General features: G+C 34.9%; 2 protein-coding genes across 3 annotated transcripts in view; one reads left to right on the forward strand and one right to left on the reverse strand.

The window, feature by feature from the left end:
* The first annotated feature begins 562 nt into the window (after window positions 1–562).
* LOC130641640 (uncharacterized) lies at window positions 563–6,215 on the forward strand. Its single transcript, XM_057448520.1, has 3 exons — window positions 563–874; window positions 5,402–5,536; window positions 5,813–6,215. The coding sequence occupies exons 1-3, from the start codon at window positions 652–654 to the stop codon at window positions 5,983–5,985; spliced, it is 531 nt and encodes a 176-aa protein (XP_057304503.1). The 5' UTR covers window positions 563–651; the 3' UTR covers window positions 5,986–6,215.
* Window positions 6,216–6,996: 781 nt separating this feature from the next.
* LOC130641639 (inhibitor of growth protein 4-like) overlaps window positions 6,997–17,053 on the reverse strand; it is a 59,812-nt gene continuing 49,755 nt past the window's right edge. For both annotated transcript variants that reach the window (XM_057448519.1, XM_057448518.1), the window contains 4 exons: window positions 16,100–16,235; window positions 15,557–15,595; window positions 15,422–15,483; window positions 6,997–7,274 (listed from right to left, as the gene is read on the reverse strand). In XM_057448519.1, coding sequence (XP_057304502.1) covers window positions 7,235–7,274; window positions 15,422–15,483; window positions 15,557–15,595; window positions 16,100–16,235 — 277 coding nt within the window. In that variant the 3' untranslated portion in view covers window positions 6,997–7,234. The remainder of the gene's footprint in view (window positions 7,275–15,421; window positions 15,484–15,556; window positions 15,596–16,099; window positions 16,236–17,053) is intronic.

The following is a 17,053-nucleotide window of genomic DNA, read 5'->3' on the forward strand; positions in this document are numbered from 1 at the left end:
GGATTGTGTTATACTCTTGATGACGTCATTTTGGTGAATACTAGGTCTTTGTAGATTAATATGGAATGGTCTTGGGATTGGGGGTGTGGTGACTATTAGGGGATTACCGATGACTTGTCGGTGACTTTGCTGTGGGTTGCCGTGACGTGCGCGTGCGCCTGTGCCAGAACATACATTTTCCTATCTCTGCAACCTCTCCGCAACACTTTCTATATTGATTTCTGTATGCCACAAACAATTCTTTGTGTGAAAGTGACCGAGAAATTTTACTGGGCTATGGAGGCAAACAAAAACAGGCTCAAAGTTGTCCCTACCAAGTGCTTTACTACTGCCCCAGACTGCGCCGGAGGTCCCGTAGCGGCGTCGTCAGGAATTTTGCGCGACTGACCTTACGCAAACGAATTCGACTTTGATTTTTTATGTTCCGCAGGTTATTACATGCCAGTCCAGATATACTATAATAAATATATCACAGTGGTAGAACAAAGTTTTTATCGCTGTTACTGGAAATGGAAAACACCGTTAGTCCATGTCTGGCCTTAAATGGGGTGTGTCGTATTAAGGACAGGATCAGGTCATCCTCGCTTTCCTTTCCATTGTGAACTTTGCTGTCGGTAAAGGGTATACCAACAAAGGTTTATTTGCTTCAGAATGGGTGGTGATGTTGCAGCGATTAGGTTTTGCGCCTTCTTGTTGGGCTTACTTGGTTTGTTATTCTTATTGATCGCCACTCCAACACATCATTGGTTTCACGACAGTTCGCCTAAAGGTCCAGGCAGCAATGTTACGCAAGAATCCTATGGTGGAATATTTGAAACGTGCGACACTCACACCGGCTCCAGTGGATATTACTGCCATGATACTAAAGGACACGGTATGAGAATAATTTATCCCATTTTTACGTAACTTAGTACAAGTCCTTGTTGGAGATATTCCTAGCTATAACTTTCTGAAAAGGTAGCTAATATGTGTGGCTAGAGGAGTATTTTAACAATGTTTTATAATTTAACATTTTCAAATTGAGTAACATACTGAAAATAAGAAAAAATAAAAAAATATAAGAAAAGTTCAACAAATACTGAATTTTATATTTCTTGATCATGAAAAAAATAGACTAGGCTGCCGCACGGCTGTTACAGAACTGACAAAAATGCTACAAAATAATAATTCGATTTACCCTCTCAGTTAAAACAGGATATCTCAAGAACAAATTAAGATTTTTATATTCTGTAAAAAGAATAATAATCTTAGATAAATTGTCCATATTATTAAAAGAAAAAAAATTTTTGGACACCTGTCCGAAATTGGTAAATTTAGGCCAAAATGTCTAAAAATGACTTAAAATTTATCATTTAGATAAATGTCTTCCACAATATCTCTGGAATAATGTTAAGAAAACATTTTTTATGGTCCACAGGTTAGGTTAAACTAACCAAATTCCCCTGCACCACTTTGGGAACTTTTTCTTCTCTTTTTTAGCGTCTGAAGAAGACTTTAACTTAAAATTTAAGTAGTTTATAGTTTGAGACGAACGGTGCACAGTACGAGGTTGGAAAGATGGTATACTTTCGCCAAAAATAATTTTTTTCTATTTTGTGTGTTTTGTTCGACGAAATAACTCGAAATCCATAACACACATGTATAACATATTAATATATTTAAAAAGTAGAAAAGTAGATCGTTTAAATACTTTTTATTTCAGTAAAATTAAAACAATATAAAAAAAGTTTTATAACTTAAAAATGATAAAAATACAAAATTTCAATAAAAATTGTGGAAGCCATTTTAATTTTGTCCGCGGTTTGACTGTAGAGAAACAGCCGTGGTCGATAAGCTGCATACGCTGCAAAAAGTGCAGGCGTTTTCGCGTGAGTTCGGTGTTTTAAAAACATTTAAGTATTCGCCTAAAAATACCTGCATAGACCTGGACAATGCCCAAAAAAGCGCCTTCTCCCAACTGTCGTCTGCATGGTAGGTTACAAGGGATTGTGCGGGCGGTTTTGTAGCACAACTGGCAATTTAATTCGAAAAGTTGCCTGAACTCGCCCTTATTTATGCGACCGTTTGCGCCTTCCTCTTAAAAATAGAAAACCCAGCACAATGTCAATAAAACTTAAATGAAAGAAAAAAAAATGCATTACAAGAGCTACAAATAAAGTTTGTTCTTTTCATTTTTTGTGGCATGCTGCAAACTTGCAGTTTAATAAATTTCCATCTATCTAATGATATGGCTTGGGCCGGGCTCTCTAAACAATCTTGCTTGTGGCTTTCAGACATGGTGTTTGGTTCTCTGAGATAACTCTTTCTGCTTCAGAAAGCAGTACTTTCAGCTGATCATTTTTAATTTTTTTATTGATGTTGTATCTTCATTTGTTGTCAAACATAACAAAATAAAGGCATTTATTTAAGTAACCTCTATACACAAGACAAATAGACATTGCCACCATTTTACAGTTGACGGTTAAATATGTCGTAAAATGATAACATTGATCCATATCACAACCATTGATTGAGAAGTTGTATTCATGGATCATATTAGGCTTGAATGAATTTGTAATCTTTGTTTCAATTTTTAGAGAAAAAGTTGATACAACAACTGGTTTCCTTTCCATGCACGAAGTAATATTTCTTTTTCGGAATGTGGATTACTTATTTTTCAAATTTTTAAAGTTCTTCATGTCATGTTGAAACCCTTTTCAATTTGTCATAAGAGTACCCGCATACAGTGACGTATCCAGAGTTTTGTTGGGCTACCGTTTTCTTATACCTAACTTTTGCTTAGGTTATCTCCGTGAGGCACCACCACAGTTGTTGCCGAAGGAAAAATTTTGGGTTTTGAGCTCCCTAGATCGCTGGAAAATGGCTTTGCAGTAAAAAGAGCAAAATTTTGTACAATTATTGCATTTATTACATATTTTTATATATTTTTCGTTTTTAGTCTTTGTTGCTGATAAATACCTGTTAAACCTGTTAAAAATTAAACATTACACCATGGTGTCCACAATAGATAACTTTTATTGTAAAACAACAAAGACTGAGTTAGTTTTTTTCTTTGCATTTTTTATTTTTTTGGGGTAACAATTTGGAATCCCATACCGGTAAACCGGTAGCAAAAACTCTCTGGATGCGTCTGTGGTATAATACGTGTTTTCGATTTAAAGTGTGTAATATCGATCAGCAAATATCTGACAACTACCAAGTTGATGCATCAAATATTCAAATATCTCTGATTGCCCACTATCTAATTCAGGATTGTAATATGTATATTTGCCAAAATAAATCAAGAGTTTGTAAGTGTAACCAGTGATGGAATCATACAGTACTTCTTTCTTTTTGTCTCTGTACTCAATGCCAAATTTTCTCTCCGTGAAATTTTGTTTATTTTTAGCTGCATTGTTTCTACAACTTCGCATAGGTACATAAACTGCTCACTGTGGCTCGTTAGCTGAATGATAAAGGTAGTCGCGAATAAAGAGGTTCAGCATACTTAGTAGATTTTGTGCAATACCATTTGACCCTTCACCCACCACCCCCTTAACGATTTTTTTTCTTACTTACACATATCTTACTTAAACAAATTTTTACATTTGAAATCCTCTGAAAAATCTTGACTGTATTTTTCCTGTAAATAGGAAGTTCCATGGAAAAAATTTCAAACGCATAAAATGGGAAAAACTTATAGTGGCTGCTTAATCCGTGATTGGTTTGACTAATATCATGACGCGTTCCGTCTGCGAGAATCAATGAAATAATAAGAGCTAGCTAATTTACATTAGGCTCTATACATTTAACGGATTAGAACTTTGATCTTAAGATTGCTTGGTTGGTGCTCTCCAAAGTGTGGTAATGTTACCATTCTAAGCTTTATGTATGTGCTATCAAGAGCAAACCTTAATGAATTTGCATGTGTACATGCATGCTATTACATGCCTTTCCTGAAAAAGCTTTTATCATCTTCAGCTCATAGGCAAAAAGTCTACAGAAAGCATTCTACTTTCTAGCATTGTTCATGTAATTAATAAGATTCAAGAAGGCAAACTTTTAAAGTAATAAATTTTTGATGGTTTAGAGTATAACCTTTGCATGTGAAAAAAATTAAAAACTTAGGAAATTAAAACTTAAAATGCTAATAAATGTAAGAATTGCCTGTACCAAAATAGTTAGGTCAGTGCAATTTTAACTTGGACCAATTTTTTTGATTTTTTTTCAGATTTTTTTAATGAAGTGGTACACACAAAAACAGACGGATACACCAACCCACTTTTAAAAGATACAAAAATATGGATCAGCTACAGAATAAAATAAAAATAATAATAATTTTCCGATTTTGATTCTACCAGGGGCTGACATAAATTTCCAACCATTTTCAAGTTGGCCCTAAACTGAGGAGTGCAATGCAATTGCTTCAGTTAGCAATTTAGACATTTTTTTCTAAAACACTTCCACTATGCCTGCCACATGGCATTTATTGAAACTTATTAAATACATGTTTTGGTAAAATTGGCAAATTGTTAGAATACACAATTAAACACCTCCCTAAATTCAGTATTCGACTTTTTGCAAGACCAAATCAACACAAATTTAAAAACATAATGCCTTTCAAATCAAAATAACTTTGATCAAGTTGCCTAATCAATCAAGTAAATTTACTGCAATGTTTTAGTAGTTTAATTGCACTATGACGTCATCTTAACAAATCAATTATATACACCACAGTCACTGTTCCACCTAACAACTATTGCCATTAGTAATAATACATAAACTATTTTTTTGACATTTCTTTGTTTGAGATCATTGATAAGACAGCATTTTTAGCAATAAAACACAATTCGTACCACCCCCACCCTTCTCTCTATTCTTGTCCATACCTGTCTGATTTTTCACAACATTCCCCTCCCCATGTCTGTGAAGACAGATTGTGATATTTAGTATAGCTCTTCATTAAAAGCAAAAAAATTGCCCAGACAAAAACTACGTAGAATTCTCTACTTAAGATGCTTCTCATGTAAAATGGATAACAAAACAACGTGATAATGTTCTTTTTTCTCTAAAAAGACAACAAAATCAACAAGAAAAACAGGGAGAGAAAATGTATGAGGAAAGAATGTCTGCCTACTTAAACAACCTCCCTCTCCCTGTCTGCTTTTGTCTCCTTTTTTTTGCTAACTGCTTCCCCTCTCTGAGATGCACACGTCCTTTATGAACGACTCCCTAAAACATAAAAAAACTAAAAGGACGAAACTATCCCATGATATGGTTATTGGTTGCGCTAAAGAGACTACGAAAAAACCGTCAAAATTAAAACATCTCAAAAATCATTGTATGAGAGTAATGGTTTTTTTTATATGTAAATGTATCCTCCCGACTTATCCTTAAATTTACTTACGTTTAACCTCTTTAGGATACGTCAAAGCAACAAAAGCCTTCATGGTATTAGCGATAATCATGTATATTCTTATTGTTATCTATACATTGGTGCTGACTTATACAAAGGGAATTAGTTACAAAGTTCTTAGCGTTTTAACTGTTATTGCAGGTACGATGTTCTGTCACAAATTTGACTTGGAACTGTATGAAACAAGCATAAGGCATACCAGAACCTATAGTTACTGTATATACTTCTGTATCTCTAGTAAACCCGTCTCGTGACTTAAAATATAATCTAACGTCTCTAATAAACATGTAGCATACATTCTGACGATAAAGGCATTGCGATACTCAACAAAAACTTGCATCAAATCACGGATTCAACAGGCTTCACAAAGTTGAATGTATAAAATACAACGTATTTAAGGTTTCTGTATTTTTTCAGGTGTTTTCATTTTGGTTGCAATGTCCATCTACACAGATCAACACAAACCGGAAAGCGATGACAGTGACTTTAAGTTCGGTTATTCATTTGCTCTTGGATGGACATCAGCTGTGTTCACCATTATTGCTGGCATCTTAATTTTCTTTGGAAAGCCAGAGTATCAGAACATCTAAAATTGTCGTCTCTTAATTGTTGTCGTTCTCATTCACTTATTTTTTGTATAATGGAATTTATGCACTGACGTTGGTAGTTTTGAAACTTGTAGTACAATTCGCCATATTAGCCTTTTACTATTTAAGGTGAAATATAGCATGTGAACTTCTTATTTTTTTAAAGGAAACTAACTTTTTTGATATATTTTGTAGGAATATTTTTAAGTTTCAGTAAATCGACATTCGGGAAATTTATTTGTAGTTATTTCAATTCAAATTCTGAAACCTAAATGACTAAAACTATGGCCACGTTTGCTCTACTTAATTGCTCGTTTTGTGGACCGTTGTCGTGAGTTTTAAATCCACATCCCATGCTATTATGCAATACAATCGCGCATAATTAAATTTGTGGTAGTGTTACTTTATATCGCGAATCGTTTGTATTCTCCAGAAGAATAGAAAAACGTTTCTCAAACTATTGGACACGTCACTCTTTTTGAAGTTAAGTCTTTCACAAAAACAAGTATTGTTAGCAACAGGCAAGGACAAGCCATGCACTACGAAAACTGCAACACAAGACATCTGCCTTTACGAATGGCTCTAAATACAGGCGCCGCGGGAAGAAAAAATTTATAATGCGCGTGCTCCACATACCAAACGCTGCGGTCAAGAAAAAACATTAGCAACACGGTTGATACGAGTTTACACTTAACATGCGGTTGATGTCCTGGGCTCGTTCACGCTGAGCTTGACACTGATGAAAATGGTGAAAGGTACCCAGTTATCGTTGTTCCATATATAGTCATCTGTCCGCTGTCTCTAACAATACCCGTATTCTGCAGGTTTCCTTGCTCATGAACTTGCAATAAATTCTCCGATGGAATTTGCCAATGGGTTTTTTGTTTCACCATGCAAAATATCCGCAGCCGACAGGTTCTGCGATGTCCATACGATGAAACAATCAACGCAGAGGCTTTTTGAGATTGATTTAAGATAAAATTAACCATTCTATAAAGTCCTAAATGTAAACTGTTGCATCTACGACCTTTTTTTCTTACTTAAAATTAAACAAAATACACATATTTTACAGATTTTTATTTACAGATATTATATTTTTGTACAATACGGGTTAGATTATGCACGACAAGTATGGTATTGTCAGAAAATGGAAACACTTTTCTCTTGCTTAAGGTAGAATGATCGTTTTCCATTTTTCCTCGGAATGTTCACTTGAACTGACACCAACTTTGACGCGTCCTCATCAACACCATTACCGTTTTTTTCTCTCAGCAGAACATTTTGGACAAAACCTGAAAAATAGTCGTAAGAAAAAATGATTGAAAATCGGTGTTAGATATATCAGCCCTTGCAGTAGTGTTATCGAAAATGATACCAAATAACAACCTCGATCGCAAGGTATTTTTTTCTCTTTTTGATATATGGGACAGCAAGAAAGAAATAGCCCTGGCACTTTCAACACCGCAAAATATGCAGTGTTTGCTCGATTACCAGCCGTATTTTAATTGAGCCAGATAAACTACTTGACAAGCTCGTCGAGTTCACGAGGTGGATTCTTTCAACGCAGCAAATGGAATACCTAATATATTTGTTCACCAGAATTAAAATTCCTCTTGAAAAAAATAAAATAAAAAATTAATTTATCGTTTAGTTTTTGAAAGATTTATTCGTATGGTTTAGTGTTAAAATAAGATATAGCTATGGTTTGTAATTAAAATACAGCTACCTACTTTTTCACATGGCCCAAGAATTTTTAAAATAAAATTAGCTAGCTAGCTAGGTGGGTACATTTTCAAAAGTGAACTACTCTGTCCCAGGTTTGAATCCTGTCTGGATTAGTTTCGAGAATTATGACAATAATACAAGCAATTACCAATAAAAATTTCGTCATTGTTACAAGCATACAATCTATGTAATACTTGCCTGGCTTGTGATACATAATACAGAATAATCTTAGTTAAAAAAATGACTTATATAATTTTTTTCTTTTATAAGATTTCTTTATATACTTTGCTACAAGTTTATCGCATATTTTAGAGTGACTCACCTCTTTGTAGTTTTATGCGTATTGCTACAGATACACAAATGTTCGATATTTTAGACAGAGTTCATTGCAAACAATTGATTCACTGTGGATAAAAAAAATTTTTGAAAAAAGATTGGTAAACTAGAGAGTACTTTTTTCACGGGCATAAATTTTCTTAAACATTAGGCATTGCACAACATGTGCATTACAGTAGGTATATACAACTTAAAAAACCTATTATATCTTGGTGCTTTTTGCAGAGAATACTGGTAATTGCTGATTTTTTAAGCCAGATTTATTTTTATAATCATTACAGCAGTTATTTTATCAAGTAAATGTGACTGTTTATTTTGCAAACTTTTTTTATATTAATGCTAAAATTTAATTTACACATTGGTCTTATTGACAGTCGAAACGACATGGTAGTTTCCGGTATATTGGTCACATTGTTAATCATTTTTCAAAGTTTCATGTCCCAGGGGCGGATTCAGTCACGCGACTGACGTAATTTTTACTAAGAATCGTAAAAAATAATAGGGTACTCGATCCCGCAGGCCCTGCGACCTTTGAGCTTTATTTTACGGACCTTCCTCTTCTGTGACTGAGTTAATAAATACGGCAAAAAGCGACTGACATCCGAAGAATTTTCCTGCGAATTGATTGGCTTGCCGGCCGAAATAACGTATTCTGATTGGTTTACAAAAACCTGACTGCTTTGAACCATATTTACGGTATTTGAGGTGCGATTCAGCATGCATTTTTCAATAATCATTGAATTTTTTTGTAACCGATGCCGTGTAAATTGAATTTCGGACCAAACGAAAGCAATTAGGAGGGTTTTTTCGGACCAAACGAAAGCAATAAATGACTTTTCGGACCAAATGAAAGCAATCAAGGGCTTTTCGGACCAAATGAAAGCATGCAAGACTAATAAGTAACCAGGCATGGTGATTCACGACATGTGTGCTGCAATGAGATGCAATAATTTTTTTAATGTGCAAGAAATATACGTAAAGTTATTACATTAAATTAAGTCTTATGTCAAAAATATAATTACAGTTGGTAACTATAGTATGCCATAAAAATATATATGCTGAACGACCATGTATATGTTTCTTTAAAGTATTAACATACGTTCACATGAACATGTCATTTAAAGATTTAATTACAGTTGGTTATAGATATTGGAACATTTGTAGCTAGCTAGCTAGAAATTTCAATGTTGTTGTTGACCAAAAAATTAGAGAGTTTTGCAATTCCTTTATGGTAAGAAGATAATGCTTTATTATTCTTGTTATTTTAAACAATAATTAATAGGTAATAAAAGCACCACCTAACTTTCATATGAAAAATCCTTTTTATACTTAATTTTTAATTTTCACGAAATAGGCACAGAGCAAATGTAGACTGATAATAACTTCCATCCTGCAGTTGTTAATAGATTACTACTAGAATATAGCGACCTTAAGCAAAGACGACGGGGACTTCTCAAGAACGGCATTTTAGCAAATGACGTCATTTTTGTAAGACTACGCATGCTCAGAATAAGGCGATTCCCCTTATTGCTCCGTCCTGTTCAAGTTGAGCACCTCAAACACAAGCTTTTGACGTAGTGGGGAAAACGTCAACAAAAAATAAATAAAATGGCTGATGAAAACGTTGCCAATACTGATAAAAAAAGGTAAGAGATCATGTCTCGTAACATACTACAGGCCCCCTTCCTGTTCTCCTTATAATTTTTCAATGTTTGCTATCAATAAGCTTGGATTTAGCGAGGTGAGCCGGCAAACATGTCTGTTCCGGGGCTAGCTAGCACAGAGGAACCTCTTTCCAGAAAGCCTCTCAATGGTTGTTCCCCTCCAAAACATGGTCCTCTTCTTATGAGATTTTAGCTAGCTAGCTATAAACACACTATTTTGTTCAAACAAAAACAATAAAATTGTGACCTTGCTTTCTCTCTTTTTTTTGCAAAATATAAACGAATTTATTCCCTTTTAGACCTGTCATGGTTTGGAGTGAATCCAAGGATGAATTGTTATGCAGAGAAATTCTTTTATATGAACCTTTTCAATATAAAGAAAGAACCAGAGAACGAGGCAATAGCTGGAAGATGATTGCAGAAAGTCTTAATTCTGTGAAGGAACATGTCTTTCGAGTAGATTTACGAGCTGTGCGTGAAAGATTCAATGTAATAAAAACTAATTATGAGAAGAAGAATCGTGAAGAGGAAGCTGCAAGTGGTATTAGTCCTGAAGAAACAGAACTTGATGCAGCAATACGAGACATAGTTGAACGAATGAAAGAGTTTAATATTCAGTTTTCACAACAAAGTGAAAAAAAGGCTGAAAAAACAGAACATGACAAAAAAAATTGCTGAAGATTTCCGACAGCAAGCTTTAGAAACATTTTCAGAGACCAAAAAGCGAAAAGGTGAGGATGACGATTGTGGCAAAGTTAAACGGCGTAGCTCTGGTTCTGATACCGTGCAGTTTCTTCGAGAAAAAGCAGAATCAGACCGTGACGTTAAGTTACAAGAGTTGGAGGTTCGAAAGAAGGAACATGAACTGCAACTAGCGCAGCATAATGCTATATCTAGTCAACAAACTGAAATGTTTAAAATTATGATGTATCAGCAGCAAAAACAACAAGAACAAACACAGCAATTTATGTTGTTGATAGCACAAATGATGAACACCAAAAATAATTAATATAATGACCTAATTTATGCAGTTAGTTGATGTTTTGTTGTAATGTGCAGAATACTGCTCCTTGTTTCGTTTTGTTTTTTGCAATTTCGGGGTTTTATGTACAATGAATTAATACATGCTGTTCAAAATTATTTTGGGTTTGTTATGACAATATATTTTGTTATGAAGGTTTGTTATGAGAATATATTGAGCTAAAAACTATATATTTAAGCTATATATATATATATATATATATACATTTTTATATTTTATTATATATTACACGACTTGTAAATTTACTTTGTATAAGTTGACTGACATACATTTATATTTTATTTTATTATTTTACTGTATATACTCCTCCAGAACTGGCGGTTCTAATTCGAAGAAGGACGATGTTTGTGAACCATATAGACAAGTGCGAACATTGGTCAGTAATGCACAAACAATGTACATTTTACCAACTGCACTAAGTTGCACTTTTAAATTCTTTTTAAAATCAAGAAAAGCAAAATAATTTAAAATTTCACCGAACACCCATTCTACGGCTACCCTAACTTTACTCATGCTCTTGTTGTAATTTACTTTTTGTGGAGTTAAGTGTCCTCTAAATGGTGCTTGTAAATGACTTCGTAGTGGATAGGCAGGGTCACCGTAGATACACAGTGGTTGTCCATAAACTGTGTTGGAGTACTGTTGAAGGTCTCCCAGGAGATTTGAGGCTGCTAACATCCCGCTATCGTGCCTTTTTCCTTCCATTGGTCCAAATAAATTTGCTATAAGACCATTTGGGGCTACGACGGATTGAAATTTGAGTGCATGAACTCGTTTGTGTCCATTGTATAACGCACGTTGGTTTTCGCCAGGCCTACATACTGACCGGACTGTCCCATCCACAAATCCCCAACAATTTTGTAAGGCAGCACCTTTATCATGGACTACTTGAGCGTAGCGTTCTAATTCTGGCTGTGAGAGCCATGGCTGGTTAAAACTGCGTAACAGATGTCCATATTCTGAGTAGATAAAGTTTAGCATGTAATTGGTCATCATGCAAATTTCAGGAACTGGCCTTCCGAATCTACTTATCATATCAGAGTATCTGCATGGGTATGCAAATCTTTTCAGTAGTGCACAAAAAGACTCGATTCCTTTGAAAACAGAACGATTGGAACAGGTAATACGTTCTGGAATCTGAAAAACTTGGGCTAGCCTGTAGATGTCAGAACGATAAAAACGAAATTCTGATTTGCATTCCGCATGTCATCAAATCCAAGTCAAATGTATTGTGTTTCCAATATGGAAAATCTAAATTTTTGCTAGTGTTAATATCGAAAAGTAAAGCAAATTCATCATCTTTAATCATATTCTGGTTATAGGCGACCAGGAGCACATTCCTCGTGTCACGGAAGGTAGCCATATTTGTTTACATGTTTTCCCGCCGTCCAAAGTTTACATTTTTGCTTAATACGGATTTCAAGACGGGACCCCAAACGTACTCGATCCAATCCCTTTCCATGAAATCCCGTCCTGATTGCTGCACCGTCGTCTTTGCTTAAGGTCGCTTATATCATCTTAGGAATTTTGATATAAAAAAATATAAAAATAATTCCTAACCGATTAGTCAAGGTGTGAATTTTATGAGGGTAGTATAAAAAAGCATACTTTTCGCTAATGGTAAGAGTCCAATAACTTGTGCAAAAATTAAAACAATGGCCTAAAACTTGATATGGTATAGTTTAAGACCAGATTGATGAAAGAGAACCCAATGTACATTGACGTATCATTGTAGTTCTTAAGTTTTTTAATTTAGGCATTTTCAGGGACGCTGATAAGGCATTTCTTACAGTATATCTGTCTTAACACAGATAAAAGTGCAAAAACCATTAAAAACAATTTTCGTGGTTGAATTGATAAGATAAGAATTGATAAAACTAGTTAGGGCCTAAATTTAATCAGTCTAAAGAAATTGTAAAGTATCGGAATGTTCAACTTAAATTATGTTGGTACAAAAGCTTAATCATGATTACGACTACGGTTTAAGTGATAAAATTTTTGTTTGTTCCTTATTTATTATTTTATCAATTGAATAATATTTGAGCAAACGCATTTTGCAGAATAGGCAGTGACTAACCAAAAGGGTGCATATATGTTTTATTCTGTAGTGCTAAATCCGATGTTGTATAATACAGAAGTTAGTTTCGACAATTTACTTATTTCCTGGAATAATTTTTTTAGCTCTTAAAATCACTGAAAATTTATTTGTACAGCTACATGTCCTAGCTACATGTTGCTGCCAATACACTGGTTGATGTGCTGCAACATTCCATCATAAGGATTTTTCCTTTACCCTGAGGTACATATATAGTAAGAACTCTGTTTTACTTTCTTGCTAAGAACAATATCAAGGTAAGTAATTTATTTATTCCATCTTACATATGATGAGGCCTCTTTGTACAATTAAACTGGTGTAACACAATAGAATTTGTGGGAAATTAAGCTGTTTTTACTTGTACTTGGTTTAGTTTGTTTTGGTAGTTGCGGTAGTATGGTTATTACTCTGAACACAGACAAATTTTGCCACCTTTCGCCAAATACTTTAATTTCCCAGTGGTAAGAAAAATTATGTTGTGTCTCCAGACTGTACAGATACAAATTTTCCTAGCTGTAGTGCAAAGTGCAAAATTGAACCTGTATTTACATCATTAAATGATAAAAATACTTATGCTCAAGTTCATATTCTGTTTTGTCTGCAAGGTGTTGATGAAGGATGTGATGATAAATTTAAAGCCAACCATTTTTGTAATTCTGATTAAAAAATTTAAAAAAGTAAAAGCAAAACACCTTTTTTTGAATAAGCTTACTGCGCATAAATGTCTTTTTCTTTCATTATGTTATATCAATTTATTTTATTTAAATCCCTGCTTCCCCTAGTTAAGCCTACTTTAGCATATAGCAGACTATTCATGTCTGGAATAGCTAACATTACGCTATTAGCCATTTCCTAGACATGCTGACGAGCCCTGATATTGAGCGAAACAGTCTTAAAATATATGAATTTAAACCGTTGTTTTTACTTTTCCTACACTTTTTTTTACAAGATGGTTTGTTGTTTTGCTGTCCATTCGAAAATTAAGAATAAAAAACGTCTCTAACAAAGCTAATAATTTGGACATTATTTAACCGTTTATAGTGCGTAGAGGCTCAAAATAGCGAAAGTCATGGTCATGGGGGGGGGGGGGGGGGGGGGTTACAGCGCCTCCCATGACCACCAGCTATTCCGGGCGCAGCAAATTGCTGCGCCTTTTTTTTTGCTTCGCAAAAAATTTGACTAACATGTTAAAAATGCTGGATGCGCCCCTGTGTCCTGTTTCCACTTATACGCAAAACAGCAGAGGAAACTGCAGAAAGGTTTGTAGTTAGGTTTCTAACTGTCTTTGGATTACCAAAAATTATTCATTCAGACAATGCCAAAAAGTTTGAAAATGGTGTGACGAATTTTGTTGCTGCATTATGGCCACGTTCGTACAAGCTTTATGGGATTCTGTTGTAATTTTGTTCACAGTTTTTTTGTCTTTCTTATCAATCACTCTTTCAATCACTTTCATTACTTGATCAACCAACTTCAAACGTCTATAGTTACCTCTTTCTCATGCATCACCATTGCCCTTGAAACAATTCATTATTACACTCGACTGCCACTCAGTCGGAATAGCACCATCCTTTATAATCTGATTAGTAAGCTCAACTCCAATATATCCAGATGCTTTTACTATCTCTACTCTGATACTCTTGCAGCCTAGCCAATCTTCAATTTCCTAATAGCCTCCACTACCATTTCTGTCTTGATCTGCATAGCTGGCCCTTCTACAACATAATCATCAGAGAAATTATCCTCATCCCAATCAAACTCAGTGTTAAGCAACCTCTGATAATGATTCTTCCAAGCTACCCTTTTCTCCTCCTCTGTGCTATCCAAAACACCTTCATCATTACGTATACACTTCTAACCTACAACATATTGATTAGTCTTCTTCATTTGCTTTGCTATCTTAAATACCTCATTGCGCTGGTCTTCCCTTCTGAACACATCTGCAAATCTGTTTCTCTCTGCTTCTGATTTTGCCTTATACACTGCTGTACGAGCACGACGCTTAGCTTCTAAGTAAATATTTTTACTACCATCTGACTTCCACTCTTTCCAAAGTTTCCTCTTTTCCTTTATATACACTGGTCAACCTCATTATTCCACCACCAGGTCTGTCTATGTCTAGGTGGTCCTTTCGTCCAATGTGTAACTACCATAATTTATCTCATTTTTTGGCGCTTAAAACGTTTCCCGTATTAAAGACTCCCGACAATATGGGACAAGCCTTCTTGACCGTCCTGTATTATCTTATAAGAGCCACAGCTATATTGGAAAAGCTGTTAAACTTTTCAGCTTCTTCACCAAAATTATTAAACAACACAACGTATATACATAACGTAACGTATATATATAGTAAAACTCCACAACAAACAAGCGCCCCATTGCGCACCGCCATCTTGTTTTGCATTGCGCACGCGCCACCTCAAAATATTTAGATGTCACTCGCGCAATTTTTGGGACGGCCTTTGTAAGACCACCAGCCGGTGCCAGGGCTATTTCTTTCTCGCTGTCACTTATCCCAAAAAGTTAAAAAAAAGCCCTGTGATCGAGGTTAACCAATTAAACAACACAGCTTCCTACCATTTCCCTTTGGGCTTCGTTGTTAATCCCACACATCCGAAGTGAAACCATTCAATTAAACACTAAAAAATAACAAAAGGCATTTGATTGCACAAACAAATTTACTCGGTTAATAACGATTAAGAAAAAACTGACGTCACTGTTGTCGCAGCCAATCATTTCCCCGTATGAAACCTGAAACGAAAAAATACTGCCATAGTAAAAAATATTAATATTAATCACTCTATACTGCAACTTAGTACCCAATAGAAAGGGTTAAGCTTATTGCACGGCATTAAAGCAAAATAATTTGCGAAGAGATACTATTACTCCATTTCTTAACGCTTCTTTAGCACCGAAAACGTGAATTGAACACAAATGACGGTCATAAATAAGCGTTACATAATCTTGTTGGCATCAATAATTATATTTAGGTGAAGACAATGGTAATCAACTAAACCTTACTGATAGGGGATGTTGATAAAAAAAGCAACAGAATGTTCAAACAAATCAGAATTTATTATAAGAAAATTCCAGGTTTCTTTAGCCTTGTCCTGCTAGCCATTGCTGTTTTTTGCACGTTGATGTTGGTCAATACATACGCTGATGTTGATCAATCAAGACTTCAATCGGATAGATTTGTAGGAAATGGAATAATATTCGGAATTTTGGAAGAAATTATCGTATCAATGATCTTACCTGATGGCAAAGACAATATGTTGGTTCATTCGGATCGACTGGCATATCAAGTACATTCATGTCCGTTGCCATAGTGATAAGCGGGGTCGCTGATGTACTTAATGACGACATCATGCCTGTTGGTTCATCTGAATCTCTGAACGAAAAGATACAAAACATAACATAACATTTCAGATCGTCTAAGGCTTCAGGAGTTTTGTACTAACCTTGCAATAAAAACAAATTTACTTCGATACGAGGGGAAATATTTTGAATACACAAATTACGAAAACGAATAAATGTATGGAGAATATTTTCAGAATAGTATGAATAAATCCCAGTTTTCTACATTTTAGTAACCCTTTTACTGCCGTCATTGTAATGAAAATGTGGAACTATCTACTCGTATTATGAAGAAAATACTGACTGTCTCCTGAGTAAAAGAAATAACAAAGCACTAAGTAATTAACTAAGGCTGAAACACACCACTCCCTTTTTAAGGAAATGTTTAAACCTACACTAAAAGTTCGGACCAAAAATTTCAGAAAAATTTAATATTAGACGAGAAAGGAAAAAGATGTTGCTGTCACATATTTTTGGAATTTCGAGATTACATCTTTCCAACTCTCCTGGTTTGTCATGGATCATGGTGGTTTAACGAATGTTAAAAATGGTTTTCAAAGTCACATTTAGTAGTTATAAAGATGGGGGTACGAGGACAGTTTGGTAAACCAAACTTTCCTCAAACACCCCATTTCTATATCTACTTAAACACGCAATGGTAACAACTGTTGTTTGCAAGCACTCTGGAATGCAATGTCAAATGACGATGGTAAGCAGGCTCGGGAAGTCATCGCAGAGCAATGAGTGAGGCTCCTTTCCAGCTCGCAGTGGGTAAAGACGAAGTCTCGTAGGGCACCAGAACAAAACGTAAAATCATCTGGTTACATATGTTGCATACACATTTAACAAACC

The sequence above is a fragment of the Hydractinia symbiolongicarpus genome, chromosome 4, assembly GCF_029227915.1.
Source record: "Hydractinia symbiolongicarpus strain clone_291-10 chromosome 4, HSymV2.1, whole genome shotgun sequence".
Classification (NCBI taxonomy): Eukaryota; Metazoa; Cnidaria; class Hydrozoa; order Anthoathecata; family Hydractiniidae; genus Hydractinia; species Hydractinia symbiolongicarpus.